This window comes from Naegleria lovaniensis (genome assembly GCF_003324165.1).
Source record: "Naegleria lovaniensis strain ATCC 30569 chromosome Unknown tig051, whole genome shotgun sequence".
Taxonomy (NCBI): domain Eukaryota; phylum Heterolobosea; class Eutetramitea; order Acrasida; family Naegleriidae; genus Naegleria; species Naegleria lovaniensis.
Window position 1 is genome coordinate 188,095 of NW_025407873.1, and position 17,641 is coordinate 205,735.

General features: G+C 34.9%; 9 protein-coding genes across 9 annotated transcripts in view; 6 read left to right on the plus strand and 3 right to left on the minus strand.

Moving 5' to 3' along the window:
• Window positions 1–32, plus strand: part of C9374_011870 (uncharacterized protein) — a gene marked incomplete at both ends in the record, with an annotated part of 1,215 nt that extends 1,183 nt beyond the window's left edge. The window contains one exon of the mRNA XM_044687573.1: window positions 1–32. This exon is cut by the window's left edge and continues 1,183 nt beyond it. Coding sequence (XP_044542955.1) covers window positions 1–32 — 32 coding nt within the window.
• Window positions 33–1,066: 1,034 nt separating this feature from the next.
• On the plus strand, window positions 1,067–1,852 carry C9374_011871 (uncharacterized protein; the record flags this gene model as incomplete). Its single annotated transcript, XM_044687574.1, has 2 exons — window positions 1,067–1,585; window positions 1,781–1,852. The coding sequence occupies 2 exons, from the start codon at window positions 1,067–1,069 to the stop codon at window positions 1,850–1,852; spliced, it is 591 nt and encodes a 196-aa protein (XP_044542956.1).
• A 21-nt stretch (window positions 1,853–1,873) lies between these two features.
• On the minus strand, window positions 1,874–3,910 carry C9374_011872 (uncharacterized protein; the record flags this gene model as incomplete). The annotated part of the gene is made up of 1 exon (XM_044687575.1): window positions 1,874–3,910. One exon carries the CDS (start codon window positions 3,908–3,910, stop codon window positions 1,874–1,876), a length of 2,037 nt encoding a protein of 678 aa, XP_044542957.1.
• Window positions 3,911–4,163: 253 nt separating this feature from the next.
• On the plus strand, window positions 4,164–5,203 carry C9374_011873 (uncharacterized protein; the record flags this gene model as incomplete). The annotated part of the gene is made up of 2 exons (XM_044687576.1): window positions 4,164–4,201; window positions 4,381–5,203. The coding sequence occupies 2 exons, from the start codon at window positions 4,164–4,166 to the stop codon at window positions 5,201–5,203; spliced, it is 861 nt and encodes a 286-aa protein (XP_044542958.1).
• A 318-nt stretch (window positions 5,204–5,521) lies between these two features.
• On the plus strand, window positions 5,522–6,136 carry C9374_011874 (uncharacterized protein; the record flags this gene model as incomplete). Its single annotated transcript, XM_044687577.1, has 1 exon — window positions 5,522–6,136. The coding sequence occupies one exon, from the start codon at window positions 5,522–5,524 to the stop codon at window positions 6,134–6,136; it is 615 nt and encodes a 204-aa protein (XP_044542959.1).
• A 227-nt stretch (window positions 6,137–6,363) lies between these two features.
• Window positions 6,364–7,772, plus strand: C9374_011875 (uncharacterized protein; the record flags this gene model as incomplete). The annotated part of the gene is made up of 2 exons (XM_044687578.1): window positions 6,364–6,645; window positions 6,834–7,772. 2 exons carry the CDS (start codon window positions 6,364–6,366, stop codon window positions 7,770–7,772), a joined length of 1,221 nt encoding a protein of 406 aa, XP_044542960.1.
• An 86-nt stretch (window positions 7,773–7,858) lies between these two features.
• C9374_011876 (uncharacterized protein) lies at window positions 7,859–10,510 on the minus strand (the record flags this gene model as incomplete). Its single annotated transcript, XM_044687579.1, has 1 exon — window positions 7,859–10,510. One exon carries the CDS (start codon window positions 10,508–10,510, stop codon window positions 7,859–7,861), a length of 2,652 nt encoding a protein of 883 aa, XP_044542961.1.
• Window positions 10,511–10,714: 204 nt separating this feature from the next.
• On the minus strand, window positions 10,715–13,912 carry C9374_011877 (uncharacterized protein; the record flags this gene model as incomplete). The annotated part of the gene is made up of 1 exon (XM_044687580.1): window positions 10,715–13,912. The coding sequence occupies one exon, from the start codon at window positions 13,910–13,912 to the stop codon at window positions 10,715–10,717; it is 3,198 nt and encodes a 1,065-aa protein (XP_044542962.1).
• A 41-nt stretch (window positions 13,913–13,953) lies between these two features.
• On the plus strand, window positions 13,954–17,310 carry C9374_011878 (uncharacterized protein; the record flags this gene model as incomplete). The annotated part of the gene is made up of 1 exon (XM_044687581.1): window positions 13,954–17,310. One exon carries the CDS (start codon window positions 13,954–13,956, stop codon window positions 17,308–17,310), a length of 3,357 nt encoding a protein of 1,118 aa, XP_044542963.1.
• Window positions 17,311–17,641: the final 331 nt, after the last annotated feature.

Consider the following 17,641-nt stretch of genomic DNA (forward strand, 5'->3'; position numbering starts at 1 on the left):
AACACCCATGTCCAAGCTGCTGCATTCGGTAACAAATCATTAAAACTGTGAGTTACATTAAATGTCTTTTTCTTGGAAAAGAAATTTTGGTATAGAAATGTTGTTTCTGTATTGGGTAATGGAGTCATACACTCTCTGAAAAGAACGGAAGTGTTTTGTAATGAAAACAATAAGGTTGACTGTCTTCTTGAAAGTATGGCAAAAAATGTCAACAAATCCCAACCAAAAACAGCGCACTGCAGCATCCACACAGTCTGGCACAATTGACAATATAAATATTCTTAAGGTTGTTGGTCGAGAGCAACTAACACATTGGTACTAACTTATTATTGGTTGATAAGATCATTAGGTCAATATAAAATACTACACATAACAACACAAAGTTCCCAAGATAACATAGCCAGACACTATTACAGTGCATACGCAGAAAGGATTATTCTGTATGTTAGATTTTAATTACAAGTGAGTTCCTACGGGTAAAAGGTACTCGATACATTGGTTGGGATATGTACAAAGAAGTAGTGGTTATACACGCAAAATACATAAACTATTTAGGTAAGTCTGATATTAATTGGAGGGTGGATAAGTTAATAATTATCTTACATGAGCAAGCCTATTCTTGCTATAACATTTGATATGCTAATTACGGATTAGTTCCAATGAAATGTGATCAAGAGAATTATTGGTCTCAATAGTTGAACAGTTAAAGACTAATATATACCTGCGGTTACCTCTTGCCTTGGTAGAAATATGTTAACCATAAGAATTTCTAATGTTTTTACATGTTAACAATTGTTCGATGTATTTGATGGCGAATTAATGAACGTCCTGATTGTGTATGTTTTTAGTTTGCTCTTTTTCTTCTATGTGTTCTTTTTGTTGCGTTGGGCATTAGGTGTAATAAAGCGCTATCATTTCGATTGTTACTGAGTGAAGAATTCTAACTTGTTTTTAAATTTCGAATTTGTGTTGAGTGTTGTTATAAAGCGTTACCAACGTTCGTTCATTGTGGGACTATTGTTTGGTTGGAATAGCTTCTGATAGTACAACAACAACAACCAAAAATATGAATAGCGAGTTATCATCAACATCATCACTCGGAAGTGCTAACATCATGACGAATATTACCTCCTCTGTCAACAGCAACAACACCAATTTGTTAAATCAAAAATTCAATGATTATCTCAACAAGGTCTTTCCAAAGACTCAACAATACAAAATGGTTTTCGTTGTAAGAAATGATTTGGATATGAGAAAAGGGAAAATTGCAGCTCAATGTTGTCATGCTGCTGTTGGTCTCTATCGTAATATTTTGTATGAAAATATTGATTATTACAAATATGTGCATTCTCAATGTCCAAATACAATTAGTGGTAATGATGTACTGCCATTAATCACACTTGATGATATTCAACAATGGAAACAATATCTTCATTCTTGGGAAACGACAGCTGAGGCTAAAATTTGTTTGCGAGCTGACAGTGAAAAAGAATTTGAAGGACTCATTCAAAATTGTTTAAAAGAGAAATTAAATTGTTATCTTGTTGTGGATGCTGGAAGAACACAAATTGAGGCTGGATCCAAGGTATGTATGAATTTGAGTCTATGCATTGTTCAAGTAATTGATCAATTTGTTTGTTGAAATCATGTTGATGACGAATTTATCAACAATGACAATATATGGTGGTATTGAAAATATGGAATTTACTTTGTATGGGGTATTTCATATGAAAATATGGAATTTACTTTGTTGTAATTATGGAATTTTACGAATGTCTAGACTGTATTGGGAATTGGTCCTGCACCTGTTGAGAAAATTGACAAGGTTACAAAACATTTAAAGTTGTTGTAAATTTGATTCAACACTCAATCATTATTGAGCATCATTCACCTCAAAACTCCACTTGTTTTGATTGGTGTAATATTTGAGTCGAATGGTCTTTTGAAATAAATCATTAAAATTGGTGAATAATATTATTGGTTGAGAAGAAGAAGGAGTGGAGCTGTTTGTAGTAGTCGTAGTAGTATTAGTTGTAGTATTAGTTGTAGTATTAGTAGTTGCAGCGGAGGTAGTATTATTGTTGTTGACTCTATGAATAGTAATACAATGATTCGATTTCAATAATTTTCTAAATTTGGTTGGGAACATGGTGTGGTTCACTTCAATCATAATCTTATCAATGAGAGAGTTCTTGTTGTTATAATCATATGTAAATTGATTTCCATTGAATAATTTGATGGAATCACTTGGAGAGATCATCTCTTTGGAATGAATCAAAGCATTACTATTCATTACAATTTGAATATTCTCAATCATATTCAATTGAGTAGATTTCACTTGAAATCTTGTTCGTTCACTTGTCCATAATTCATTGTTTGTTGTTGCTTCATCACTTGCCCATAATTCATTGTTTGTTGTTGTTGCTTCGTCATTCTTCTCTTTGAAACACAATTCAATTTCATAAACATATTCAGGAATTTCAAATCTATTGGGTGGATCAATCTTTTCAACCAATCGATTAAATAAATCATCAGATTTACATCGAATAACCATAAATGCATCATCATTGAATGGAGTTAATTGTAAATTACAAATTATTAATTTAGAATTTGGATTCATAACCACAAGAGAATTAACAGGATCTACAGATAATTTGCTACCAATAGCTAGAATGAGTGTTGAACTTTCAATAAAGTGAACTGCCTTATCCCATAAATGTTGTGGAACTTTCTCACCAAAGTTTACAATTAAATCTTTCAATGGTGATTGACAATATTCACACTTGTTAATCGATGTATGAGAATGATCTGGAATGGAATTTTTGTCGCTACTAGTACTGCCGTCATTACCTCTATTTCTATTACTATTTCTAATATTAGTACTATTACTATTACTTCTATTTTGATCATCATATCTATCATGATCACTACTGGATGTTAGAATATTCAATCCACTGGATGATTTCACTACATTTCTATAAATGGATTCGCTTGTTGGATGTACAATAATATCTTCTCTAGTAAATGTCTTGTTACACTTCTCACAATATTCTTTATAACTGTTGCCATGTATTTCAACAATATCCTTTTCATCAATTCCACTCTTTAAATGTAAATTGTCACTATTTTGAGTAATAACATATTTGATATATCCTAGATCATAGAGTTTCTTAATAGCCATATGAGTGAGAGTTGGAAAGTATTTCAAATTGAGATTCTTATTGGTAGATTCAGAGTGAGTACTATTACTACTAGTTGTTGTTGGTGATTCCAATTTTAAAGTATTGCTATTATTACCAGTATTCAATAGCATTCCATCTCTCAACCATATTCCATCTTTACCTCTATAAGTACTCAAACCAGCACTTGATGAAATACCTGCACCTGAAAAGATACAAATTCTACCCTTATGTTCTGCAAATAAATCACCTAATTGAGCTATTTTAGGTCTTAAAAACTCAATGTCTTCTTCATATTCAACATCACTGTCATAGTCATTTCTTTCAAAATCACTATCGTAATGTTTTTCTTGTTTTTTCTTTTTCTTCTTTTTTTGAGAAGATGAAGAGGTTGAATCAATGACATTGAGCCTTCGTTTAGGTGTGGTTGTTTTTTTAGAGGTTGGTTGATAATCATCCTCAGAAAGATTTTTAAGACTCTTTTTTTTTGAAGAGGATGAAGTCTTGTTGGTTGAGGCTATTGCGGAAGAAGTCTTTTTCTTCTTATTGGATAATGTTTTCTTTTCGGACTTTATTTCTTCGGAAGATGATCGAGAGGTTGTTGTGAGAGAAGTTTTGGATGAGCTTTTACGACGAGCTGTTCTTGGAATGATGACGGATTGATTGGGATTGTCTTCCATTTCTTCCGAAGGTGGTGATTGGTTTGTGCTGGCAGCCGAAACTTGTTTCATTTTTCTTTGATGTGTCTTTTGGTAGTTGATTTAAAGCAAATTGCTCAAGCATTATTCTGCAGTCAGGTGAGCAAGGAAGAGCCGGTCAGAATTGAATGACTTTTCGAAGCAGTATTGAACAATTACTTGCTGACAATAATAATAACAATACTCATGGTTTTTTCCTTTGAGCGCGTTCGTGTCATCTTTTTTGTGTGCGGCCTATTGCTTTTGTAAAATAGAGGTGCGAGTTGATTAAAAAAAAATATTCATCATGCTCAGACGTTCAATTACCTCCATTGCCCGTTCAACGTAAATATCATTGTTTTTTAATAATTTTGTTTATTAATTTATTGATGATTACGAACAATTATTACTATATCAAAACACTATTCTTCTTTTCGTACTCGTATGCCTTTCTCCTTCTAACTTGGCCAAACAACAAAATACTCACCCAATCAATATCATCACTTTAAATTTCTTCTACAAAGTGCTTTCAAGTCAAACTACGGAGTTGCTACCTACGCAACATCGGCTGCTCAAGGTGCTGCTTTGGATGAAAGCGTTAGAAAGGTATTGAAGCCTGAAGTTTTGAAGGTCATTGAAGCCAAGACTGACTCTCTCCTGATTAAAAAATTGAACTTCCTTGGCAGATACTTTGTCTGTCGTTTGAATGTGGCCAGCAAGTTGATCTTGAACTCTCTTTCTCAAGAAAACTGCTTCCGTATCATTGTCAATGAATTGGATGATCCATGGGAATATTACTGGAAGCAAGTCAGAAAGAACGGAAAGGACGCAAACAAATGGTTGGAATCTTTGAGAGAAGTCAGAGATTTGCCATTGATTGCTGATCGTTGTTGGAGAAACATGTTGCTCTCTGGTGTTTATCCAACCACTGAGCACTACAACACATATCTTGACGTTTTGGCCAACACAAATGACAACTTTTATCTTCATGATACCTTTGATGATTTGAAGAGAAGAAATCCATATCAAAAGCCTGATGCTGGTTCTTTCAACACAATGTTGGACAATTATATTAGACACCAAGACGGTCAAAGAGCTCTTGTACAAGTTGAGTACATGAAGTCAAAGAATATTGCTGTTGATGCTTCTTTGGAAGGTAAGCTCAAGGAACTTCTTGCTGCTTACGACCCAGAGAAGGGTGCCGCTTGGGCTTTGGACAAGGGTGGTGAAAAGCCAGAATTTGAAGTCAAGAAGGAACAAGCAGGTGAAAAGAACCAACAAAAGATCTTTGATAACTTGGAAAGATATATTCAACCAGATTTCTCCAAGTTGGTCGTCCAAGAGTAAATTTATCATTCCCACCATCTTTTTTACTACCAACACGCTGTATATCCACTAATGAGGGACTCGAGGTTGCGGGAGTTGTTCAAGTCCCACACGGGAGATGTCTTGATTGTACATTGAGAATAATAAATTAATTTTCAATTTAATTTATCAATTACTGATATGATGATTCAACGAGACTTGTCATGTGATGTCGAGATGACGCTTTGAAACGAGAGAAAACCCTCTCATTTTCCGTTACCGTTTCGATTTTAAAATTAGTTGAAAAAAACTACAGCACATTTGCAAGACGTTCATCTGTAACAATTGTAAATAAGGATGATGTACACCACTACCACGTCGGAAGAGTTTCAGAACAAGTTTTCAAAATCCTTGGAGGGTCCCAACAATCATACCATCTTGTCGAAACAATCCTCATCGGTTCATAACACTGATCCCAATCTATTGAGGACCTCTCAACTCTTTCAAAGCACAGTCTCTTGTAAAGAAGTCAATGTGTATCGAGGAACAGGAGGAGGATTCAAGTCTAACAACAATTGCTTCATTCCGACAGACAATGATATTCCTGTACAACCTGTGGCCAGATGGAGAGATCGCTTAATCGACCCATCGTATCATCCTTCTGACCTCACCATGACTCAATCCTCTTTTAATAAGCACTCGAGTTTGATTAAGGAGAAGGAGCATGCTCAAACCCTCATCCAAACACTTCAAAGCGCTGCTGGAGTGAACCATTCACCCAATGATGATCCCCTTCTTTCCTCTCACCCCACTGGATACAAGAGTAACTACAAATCGAAGAATATTGTTTCTGGATGTACATACCCTGACCATTTAGAATTGACAACAAGTCAACATGTGAGTGAAACGAAAGACCATTTCAAGTATAGTGATCCCTATCAATATTCCCAATTCATGTCTACTCTTAAGAATTAGATTATTTGTTGCTGTTTCATGGAGTGTGCAAGCATTATTATTCTACAGGACCTCATGTAAATAAATTTCATAACATCGTTCTCCGAAAAACCTCAGGTCTCCACTTTCATCAGCACAAAATCATCGATTCGTGAAAAAAAATTCCCTAAGATTGATAATCACACCTACGCTCATACATACGCACATTCACTCTCTCGCTTGTGATTTCTTGTCATCCTTCCAACATCATGTCCTTCCTTTCTTCACTCTCTGGTAATCAAAAATTATTACTCGGTGCTACCCTTGCTAGTGCTGCTGGTTTATTCTTGTACAAGAAACACTCTTGTTGTTCCTCTTCATCCACAAAATCCATTGCCACCAGTGGTCCTAAAGTAGATTATAGTAAAAAATCAAAACAACAAATTGAAACTGAATTCAAACAAGTATTCCAAGAATTGAAGAAATTTATTTTGGATGACATTAAGAATAATTATGAAGTACCAAAAGAGAATATTGAATATGTTGAAAGAGTAAGTCATTTCATGATAGGTCTATATATGAACTTTTCTTATTCTATACACACAAATGGAATATAATTTTCTCTTATTCTTCACAATTCAACCTTCATATCCAATCCTATTCGATACAATTCAACCATACAATTCAACCCTCATATCCAATCCTATTCAACCCTATTCAATCCTATTCAACACTCAAGATTCTCGATTACAATGTTCCACATGGTAAATTAAATCGTGGATTGGCCGTCGTGGATACTCTTCTCATTCTCAATTCCTATCAAGTCAGTGAAAAACAATTCCACTCTGCTTGTGTATTGGGATGGTGCATTGAATTCCTTCAAGCCTTCTTCCTTGTTGCTGATGATATTATGGATGCATCAATCACTCGTCGTGGACAAGATTGTTGGTACCGTTTGGAGGATGTCAAAATGACAGCCTGTAATGACTATTTAATTGTTGAATCTCATATTTACAAGATTTTGAAGCATTATTTCAATGAACCATCTTTATACGTTCCATTGGTTGATTTATTCCATGAAGTCACTTATATGACTGAATTGGGACAATTACACGATTTAAGATCACTTCCTCCAAATGTAGATAAGAATGAATCATCGACCATTCCATTCCATACTTTTAATATTCAAACTTATTCATTGATTGTCAAGTACAAGACAGCCTTTTATAGTTTCTATCTTCCATTATATTGTGGTTTAATTTTGAGTAACAAGTTGGATGAAAATATTAGAAAACAAACTTTGGATATTTCTATTGCCATGGGAGAATATTTCCAAATTCAGGATGACTATTTGGATTGTTATGGTGATCCATCTCATATTGGTAAGGTTGGAAGAGATATTGAGGATTGTAAATGTTCTTGGTTGGTGGTTAAGGCTTTGGAATTGGCCAACGAAGAACAAGTCCAGGTGTTGAAGGCTAATTATGGAAAGGAAGCACCTGAAAAGGTGAAATTAGTGAAGGATTTGTACAAGCAATTGAATTTGGAAGAATTGTACAAGTCCTATGAACAAACAGCCATTCAAGCCATGAATCAAATGATTGATCGTGTTCCTGATTTTATTAATAAGGATATTTACAGAACTCTTTTGAACAAGATTGCCAATAGAACCAAGTAATTGTGTTCTTTTTTGAGTTCCATGGACAGTAGTGGTTGCATTTGGTTGTGATGAATAAAACAATATCTCACATATGCAAATTGGATTTAAACATGTTCCATCTGGTTCTCCTTTCTGGATTGAATAAAATCAGGCTGAACCAGTTTTAAGATGTCAGGATCTAATTTCAATTCATATGCAAGGTATTTGAAAACTTCTGGATTTTTTAACAAAGCAAGGGTCATCAATTCTTTGTCGCTATTAATCGAGTGTGGTGATGCCACAAATGCATATGGATTCACCTGAATGGCCTTCTCCATGAATGACCTGTCTCCAAGCAGTTGTTTGTTCGGAATATCTCTCAAGAAACCATTCGAGTATTTCAATAAAGTTAAAATAATTCTTTCATCTTTCAACAACTGCAACGGAATGTCGTCTGAGCGAATAAAATTTCCTTCCACTTCAATGGCTTTCATTGTAATGTCAAAACTGCTGCGAATTTCTTCTGAGGCAAAACAATATGCAAATGCAAGTGTAGGTAAATCCAAATGAACGAGTTGCCGATTGTTTTGCAATTCTTCTGAAGCATATTCTAAAGCAAATCCATTTTTCAAGATGGCTGTTTTGACAATGTCAAAATCATTTCTCAAACGATCCGACGCAAATTTTAAAGCAAGTCCATTATTGGATACTGCAGCCAGCACAATTGTTGCATCATCCCTTAATGTTGGAGATGCAAATTCGAGAGCTCTTCCATTATTGGTGACAGCTTGTAAAACTATATCTCCAACATCTTGAAATCGACATAGATGTTTCAAGAGCATTCCATTCAATTTTACCGATTCTTGTGCAAAATGATCATCTGCCTTGGCAAGTATGGCATGAGGAACACAGTCTCGAATAATGGCCTCTTTCAATATTTCTTCATCATGGTAAAAGTGTTCTGGGCACTCTTTGCCTTTCTTAACAGCCTCTAATACCACCTCTCGATCATTTTCAATCAATGATGATGGTATCCATTCGAATACATTACTACCATGGAGACGAATAGCTTCCAAAACTAATTCCTTATTGCGTTTCAAACTTGGTGCAATATATTGGAACACTCGAAATTGTTGTGTAATTGCCTTCTTTACAAAATCTAAATCTTCATACAATGATGGATCAATGCGATTACTTGCTGGAGAGGGATCAAGTCTAATAATTTTCAATGCAATTTCATGGTCTCGAAACAATTCTGGATTTGTCACATATTTTAGAACGGAAGAATCTCTTTCTGTGGCCTTTAAAATAATTTCACGATCATTTCTCAAATTCTCATCATGCACATGCTCAAGTATATTTGGATGAAAATTAGTGTAAAATAATAATTCCTCTCTACTTTTCACATTTTGCATAAATATGTGATTCAAAACGTCCTTGGGCTGGTCTCTAAAGAAACGATGAAATTCCATGCTGACTTGATTTCTCAATTCTTGTTGAAGTCTCTCAGAGGCAAATCGAATTGAAAATGGGTTGTGTATAATGGCTTCCACAACCACATCTTGATCATCACGTAACATGGGATGCGCATATTCCAATGCATTACTATTCCTCTTGACACATTCCTCAACAAAGGCTTTGTGTTGAAAGGGTGAAAAATACAAAACCATATCATTGTAGGAGAGAGCTTGTAAAAATAATTCATAGGCTTGAGAGGGAGGTATATTCAACGATTCAGCCGTTCTTTTAGCTTCTTTGAATGCCCATTCAACCTCTGCAATGCGTTTTAGAATATTCATTCGAATGGTTGTATCGTGATGAGTCATACACTCTACGACTTGCAAAATTTTGGTCATGAAAGGAGATGGAGACTGTTTCATCTCTTCAGTGAGTAAACGTTGAATGGTAATACCCAATGCATAGACATCACTGGCAGTTGTGAATGGATATTCTGTTTTCTGACACAAGTTCTTATGTTGCACAAGTTCAGGAGCATAAAATTGAGGAGTTCCACCGTCGATTCGATCTTTTTTAAGAATGGACCGATTGTATTTGGCAAATCCAAAATCTGCCAATACTACATGAATATCACCGTTGTCGAGATCAATTCTACGAATGAGAATATTTTCAGGTTTGATATCACAATGAACCATTTTTTTTCTATGTAAATAATAAATGGCTGAACAACATTGTTGAATGATTTTCATAATCATTTCTTCATTCAACCGATTAGTATTGGTTGTATTGTGTGTAGCAAATACATTCAACGATTGAAGACAATATTCCATTTCAATACATGGAACACCTTCAATGAAATGTACATCATCGACTTGAACGATATTTTCATGATCGAGTTGAAGACATGATAAGGCTTCTCTAAAGCTTGTGACTCGTTTGGAAACTTTCAATGCTTTCTCTTGATTGCATCCATTGGTAATTTTCCAAACAACTCCAAAAGATCCGCTTCCAATTTCTTTCACCTTCATATTGCATTGTTCGAGATAGTTTTTAATTTTGTAAATATGATGATCCTCATGAAGAGATGATATATTTTCATATTGACCAATGTGATCGTGTTTTACTTCTGGAGTGTGATGTGAAGTGTGCTGTGCAGGTTGCTGCAGTAGAGTAGGAGCAAAATCCATTTTTTGGGTGAAAAGGTCTGAAAGGTTGAATTTTGGTTTTTTTGGATCTTGTTCAAGAGACGAAGAAAACGTGGAGACACTGTGATCGTGTTGTGACGAGGCGGCATATTCTTTGGGTCGTTTTTGAAGCATTTTTTTTGAAAGGTGAAAAACTTGTGATCAAGAAAATTGTCATTTCATCAGCTGAACATCTTAAGATTGTAACCGCGGAGAATCTGGTAAACCTCCATGGCACACTTCAAAAGGCCATTATTTTATTTCTGGATACGAAACTAAATATTGAACGGTTTATTAAACAACAACAGCAGATAAACAATACGTTTTGAACCATCTTCACTAATTTCCACAAACCTTCAATTGGAGATTTGACACTTGATGATAAAACAGCTCTCTCAAAGCAAGTTTTGAATAAGTCTTGTATACAAGGCATTTCAAATGGTCTGTATTCAATAAGGTCTTTTCAAGTACCCAATCTCTCTCATCAGGTTTAAAAAATAGAGAATCCACAAGGAATGCACATGGTTGTTGAAAGATTTCACATAATGGATCCAAAATCTGAGGATAAGTGAGTGGATTGGAAAGACAATTTTCAATATTTTCTGAAATGACAATTAACCTAAAAACATAATTCTCATGATTAGAATTCTCTTCTTCATGGTGATCCCAATAAGGTAACACTGTCCAGAACAAATCTAAAAATTCACTCATCATTCGAGCATGTCTCAATGTTGTTGTATGATTGTTATGAAACCATTCCTTCATTTGTTCTTTCAAAAATAGTTGTAACGATTGACCTCTATACAATTCCAAATACCAAAGAGTTTGAATCAATCGACGATCATCGAGTAATGAACTTGCATTTTCAAATAATTGAGGTAGATTCAATCGTTCACTCACGATCTTGATCATGTTGTCATACATTCGACCTAACAGAGATACACTGTGTCGAGTTGGTAACTTGGAAAATACAGAACATGAAAAATTTAAATCATGAGGAATGTAATAATGAGGAAATCCAGGAAACTCTTTCAGTAGACTCTCATGACTGGATTGAGAAGAGAATGAATGGTCAACATTTCGTCCTCTTTCTCTAAATTTTGAAGAATTCTCATGCATTCTCAATGGAGGAATATTCGCCATCACTGAAGAGAATATTTCTTGAGAGGTCCATTTGGAATCAAAAACATCTGCAAAAGCATCTCGAAAAGGAATCCAAAACTGTTGAATTTCTGGATCTGTTGTGGCTCTATATCTCATATTCTCCAAAGATGAATCAATGACATTATTACTTTCATCTGGGAATGGCTCACATGCTTTTACAATTTCCTGATCCCAACATATGAAATACTTGTTGAGGCTCATACAAGTGCTGTCGCTACATGATGCAGGAAATACAATGACATTGGTCAAATGTAAAAGTTGTTTCAATGATTCATTTTGATTCAATTGTTGAGAATTGAGAGTTTTCAATCTTCTCAAATCTCCTCGATGAAAACATGGTTCTTTGGTAATGATCACTTCATTCTCAATGAGAGTTTTCATCGTTCCATTCTTGTTTGAAATTTGAATGAATATTTCGTTTGATTTCAACACACCATAAGGATCCACAACACCATACAATCTTCTTGAATTTGGAATTCTCATTTTCATGTTCAATAATTTGGAACGAAATGGACCAACAAGAAATGAAGTAATAGAGTCATGATAACTTCCCAATAAATTCAATGCTGCAAAATCTCCATCTTTCAAATATTGTCGGATGAGTAATTTTCTTTGTTGTTGATCATCATTAATATTTTCACATAAATATGAATTCATAGTTTCTTCAACATGACGAACCATGAGTTTCTCAAAAATTGGTGCTAATTCTCCTCGTTGATCGCATCCATTAAACATGTGTAATAAATTCACATTAGCTTCTGCATCTTGATCACTTCCTTGAGAATAATCAAGTATATGAATGGGATAATGATACGAGTGGTGAGTTTCCACGTGTTGAGATTCAAGTAGAAATGTGTGTTTGACAGAATCATGATTGACATTCTCATTAGAGGTTAATAAATAACCCAATGTGTTATTCCATTCAATTCTAAAGTAGGAAGGAGGAGAAGGTGATGTCAAAGGTGAATTTTGGTCATATTCATCAAGCTTGATGTCCTCATGACTTCCTAAATGAGAAATGATTTGATGTGCCAATTTGGTAGAAATAAATAAAGGTCCTTGATTCAAATCATAATTGATTCGAAGTGTTAATAAAAATTCTGGTCGTTGCAAAAAGCACTTCACTTGTTGAACTTTCTTGTCTGTTTCATCATCGACAAGAACCATATATGGATGAGGTTTTCTTCCACTCAATTGTCCATAAAATTTAGAGTTGAAATAGAATGTATTATCATCTTCAAGTGCTACTTGAAAAGTCTCACCTGCAATTTTCAACTTGGCATCTAATTGTTGCGATCTTAATAATAATTGTACATTTTCAAATTGGGAAGCCAATGAGGGAGTGTAAACAGAGTTGAAGGATGATTTCATGGCATGTTTCCCATGTTTGGATAAAAATGAGGATTGTAAATTTTCATACATGCAATTCCAAAACTCAAATGAAGATTTCGAAGAACGTGAAAAGAGTAGTTCACGTTCTAATACACTCATGGTGGTTGAGTAATGAGGATATTCCATTTTCAAATAGAGCGAATCTTCTGATTTTGTGTGTTTTCTCTCTAAGGGTGATTGGAGGAAAGGGAAGAGAGAGTAGTCATCATCATTCTTGACATTCAATTCTGATTTCTTTATCATTTTCAATCGAATAATAAAGAGAGGAGCAATGGCATAATTATCATCTTCATTACGAAAAAGATCATGAAGGTATGGACAATAGGTAAAATAGGGAATGACTTGACATGTATAACACTGTGTAATATCTTGTTCCTGAATGGAATTGTGAGGTGTGGATGGTTGTTGCTGTTGTCGAGGATGGTGAGAATTATATTCCTTCTCTGGTTGGTCATCAAAACAAGCATAACCAAATTTGAAACGATGAAAAGACGACTTGTTGTTCATCATGCTGTCCTCTTGTTTGGAATTTTCTTGAAACCATTTCCTTGAATCGGAATGATCGAAATCTGTGGAATGTTGTAATAAACGTGCATGGATACAATTCAATCCCTTTACACTCACTAAATATTGATGCGTACAGGCACTCAAGACTTTGAATTTTTCTGAAAAACCAAGTTGTGCATACGGTTGGTGGTTCTTATTGTCGAATTGAAATTTTTGATATTTTTTAATACATTCCACTAAGAGAGGTGATTCGGAATCATCAATGATGTTCGAGCTCGAGAGAAAGACTTGTTTACATTTTAACAGATCGAGTCGATCCTTTTCATGAATGAGTGGAGTTTTGAAATATTGTTGTTGTTGTGAAGTGAGAATGTGTTCAATATGTTGCAACCATCCCATGTCAAAGAAGGTGATGTTATGTTCAAGAGAGGTGCTCGTGTTGAGGAATTCCGAGTTCTCGTTGTTGGATTTCATTTTTTTTGTGGCTTTTGATTGACATTATTAGGATCACATCAATGTCAATTCATTCAAAAAAATTAATTGACAAGCGAAACATGCCACACTTTCTTGCTCCGTATGACCATCGAGCACCATCACTCCTCCCGAATGAAGTCAAATTTTCAAGTTCGAATGAATTTATTTCAGACAAGGCTCAATGGTTGAGTAACGTCGATCGAATTCTTGATACTCGAATGGAATTTAAAGAACAATTATTGCACAGTGATGATCATGATTTACAACCTTTCAATCCTTTACAATTATTGTTAGAATGTCATTCATTAAAACATACTCTTCCTGTGATTAAATCGAGAGAGGACGTCCAAAACTATTTATCATCCATTCCTTACATTAAGAAATTACGAAATGAATATTCTTCCATGAATTTTGATCACAGATTTGAAGTTTTAAAAAAGATTACAAAAATGTTTCTAGTAACCGTCGAGGGATTGCAAGAAATTCATCAATATCTTAATCATTCAAAATGGAAATATCACGACAGCAATCCATTCACTCATTCCAATGAAGAATACTTTCAGGACTCTAAACTCAACTTTCGTACCAGAAGTATGACCATATTTCCATATTTTCCAATTTTTAATTCAGAACATGAAATGGATTATCGATATGGAGATTTACCTCATCTCATTGTCATGCTGAAAAGTAGTCCAAAAGGTCGATTTCTACCTAATCGTTTTCGTTTAAGATTTGGAGGAGATTGCTTAATGATTGTCAACTTTTCATTTCCAAGAATGGGACTCAAATGTCAAACCTATCTTTCCAATTTAATGAAACATTCCAAACAACAAGAGCCTTACACCACACTCTCTTCTTGGGAATTGTATATGAAAGCAATCAAGTTACAATTTTATAAGAATGGTCCTACAACTGTCAATTCCAAACAACACTTTGAATATTGTCAAGTCTTTGAAAGTATTCATACCGAAGTGACATGCTACAACAAGATGGGTGAGTTCTTAAAAGGACCTATTGAAATTGCAGGTTGTTCGTTTGCTCCACTCTGTCAAAACACGAGTGGAATGCATTCACATCGATATGTTTACTTTTCCATGATGCCGAATGACCACACCGTGAATCGTCCTGAAATTTTCATACCAGCGGTAGAACGTTGGGCCATTCCACCTCCACTCAATTCCAAAGTATATTCAAGTGAAAATTTAAAGAGTATTCGATTATCACTCCTCAATACTCCAATTTATCCTTCTGATTTGATTTTACAAGACAACATGATTGGTTTGGAACAAGATGTAGAGTTTAATGGATATACATTTTCAGATGGATGTGGATTTATTTCAGAAGAATGTGCTCGACTAGTCTATCAAGTCATTCTGAAGAGGAAAGAAACACACGGTGCCAAGAAACAACATCGTTTTACTCACCAACGCTATGCACCAAATATGGAACATTTCTACGAGGATGAATTGGATTTGCAACAAGAAGAAGAAGAAGAAGAAACACCTTCTGCTTTTCAGATACGTTTGGGAGGTGCCAAGGGTATGCTGGTTGTGAAAAAGAATCTCTCACATCCCATTGTGTTGCGACCTTCAATGATTAAATTTAAACCTTCGAGCGAAGAAGAATTGCATCAAGAACTCCATATTGTTGGATTTTCAAGTCCTTCTGGAGATGCCTCTATCAATCCTACCATTATGCATGTATTAGAAGGATGTGATGCCAATGGAAAAGTTTGTGAAAAATTGAAAGAGATCATGAAACAACATGTGAATGAAATTATTGACAAGTATTTGAAAAGCTCAAATAGAGAAGTGGCTGAAAGTTACATGAAAGATGGAGATTTTGCAGCATTGAATTTATTGGGAAGTTATCATGACTCTATTACTTCATTTCTTGTTGGTCCATTTCGTTCCAAATTATTGAACATGAAAATGAGAATTCCAAATTCAAGAAGATTGTATGGTGTTGTGGATCCTTATGGTGTGTTGAAATCAAATGAAATATTCATTCAAATTTCAAACAAGAATGGAACGATGAAAAATCTCATTGAGAATGAAGTGATCATTACCAAAGAACCATGTTTTCATCGAGGAGATTTGAGAAGACTGAAAACTCTCACTTCTCAACAATTGAATCAAAATGAATCATTGAAACAACTTTTACATTTGACCAATGTCATTGTATTTCCTGCATGCGGTGATCGTCCTATACCAAATACAATAGCAGGATCAGACCTGGATGGAGATTCTTATTTTGTTTGTTGGGATCAAGACATTGTGCAAAATGTCAAAATTTTTGAACCAGGTGAATTTGATATGGAGCATGAAGATTTGAAGGAGAAATCATTTGAACCTGATGTCTTTAAAGATTGGGTTGGAGTTCGTCATGCCTACGCTGATTACTATGGTTCTCAATGGACCGCAGACTCGAACTGGGATTCCTGCATGTCCAAATTAAGCCAAATTCTGAACAAGGCTGTCGATGCACCTAAAAAAGGTAAAACATTCAGTCCAACAAGAAAGGATCTCGAAATTATTAGAAATTTCCCAGGATATCCTCATTATCATCAAGAAAAACATGGTTCTGCCACCTACAACAGTAATTCTATCATTGGACAATTATACGACATGATGATGAATGAAATTCAACAGGTCACAAATTTTTCAAAGCCTTCCCAAAGTGAACAAGGCTCTGAAATGACCATTACCGCTCTCGATGATCGTGATTATATTTATGTTTCCTGCTTGTATGAAATTAAGAAGGCACATGCTCAAAAACAAAATCCTCTCGATGCATTTATACATTTCCTTCTCACTCGATATCGCTTAATTCGTGATGGAAAATGTACCATTCAATATGCGAGTGAGTTTTTGAACATTTTTTGGAGAGTTTTGTGTTGGGTGGAATGGTTCATGTGTCTAGTACCTTCTTCTGGTTGTTGCAATGACCACAACAATACCTGTATGGAAAAGTCCATGCACATTTATGTATTGAATTCATGTTTGGAAGATCTGAACCTGCTAGAACGAGACGTTCTTCTCCAAGATTGGTTTGATTCCTACACAAATCGAGTCATGACTTTGATGGGAATGGATTCTGTTCCTTTAGAGAAAATTGAGATGGAAGGCTATACCAATATGAATATCTATGAAACCAAAATATGGTCAAACAAGTTCACACCAAACATGATCGCTTGGGCATTGGAACAAGTCATTGAATCTTCATTGAGAATACAGGTAGAGTTAGGATTTAATTTACACGAGATGATGAAAGAATATTTGAGTGGGGAACAATTCTCACAATCAACGGAAAGTCTTTCTCAACTTTTAATGAATATGCTTGAGAATCGAGATCGATTGGAGAGTGAGTTTCCAAAAACACTATTAAGGAGCGTGTAAAAAGTTGGTGGGATGGAGGAATTTTGTGGCCCTAATCTCATTTTCATTTAAAAAAGATTCCAAAATAGCATTCATAGAACAGCATTTCTGTTTCAAACATAATTCTATCGCCGAGAACCAACACTTACTTGAAAAAAATTAAATGCTTTTTTCCTGAACTTCCATTTCAAAAAAGTGTTGAATTTGGTCACACAAAGCAATTACATGCTCCAGACAAATTGTAAAATAACTCTTGAAGAAATTACGTCACGCAACCCCTTTTCTAAAGAAATTTGGGAGGAGTGGTTGTATTTGACAATCACGTGACGAGGTGTCTGAGCGATCAAAAAAA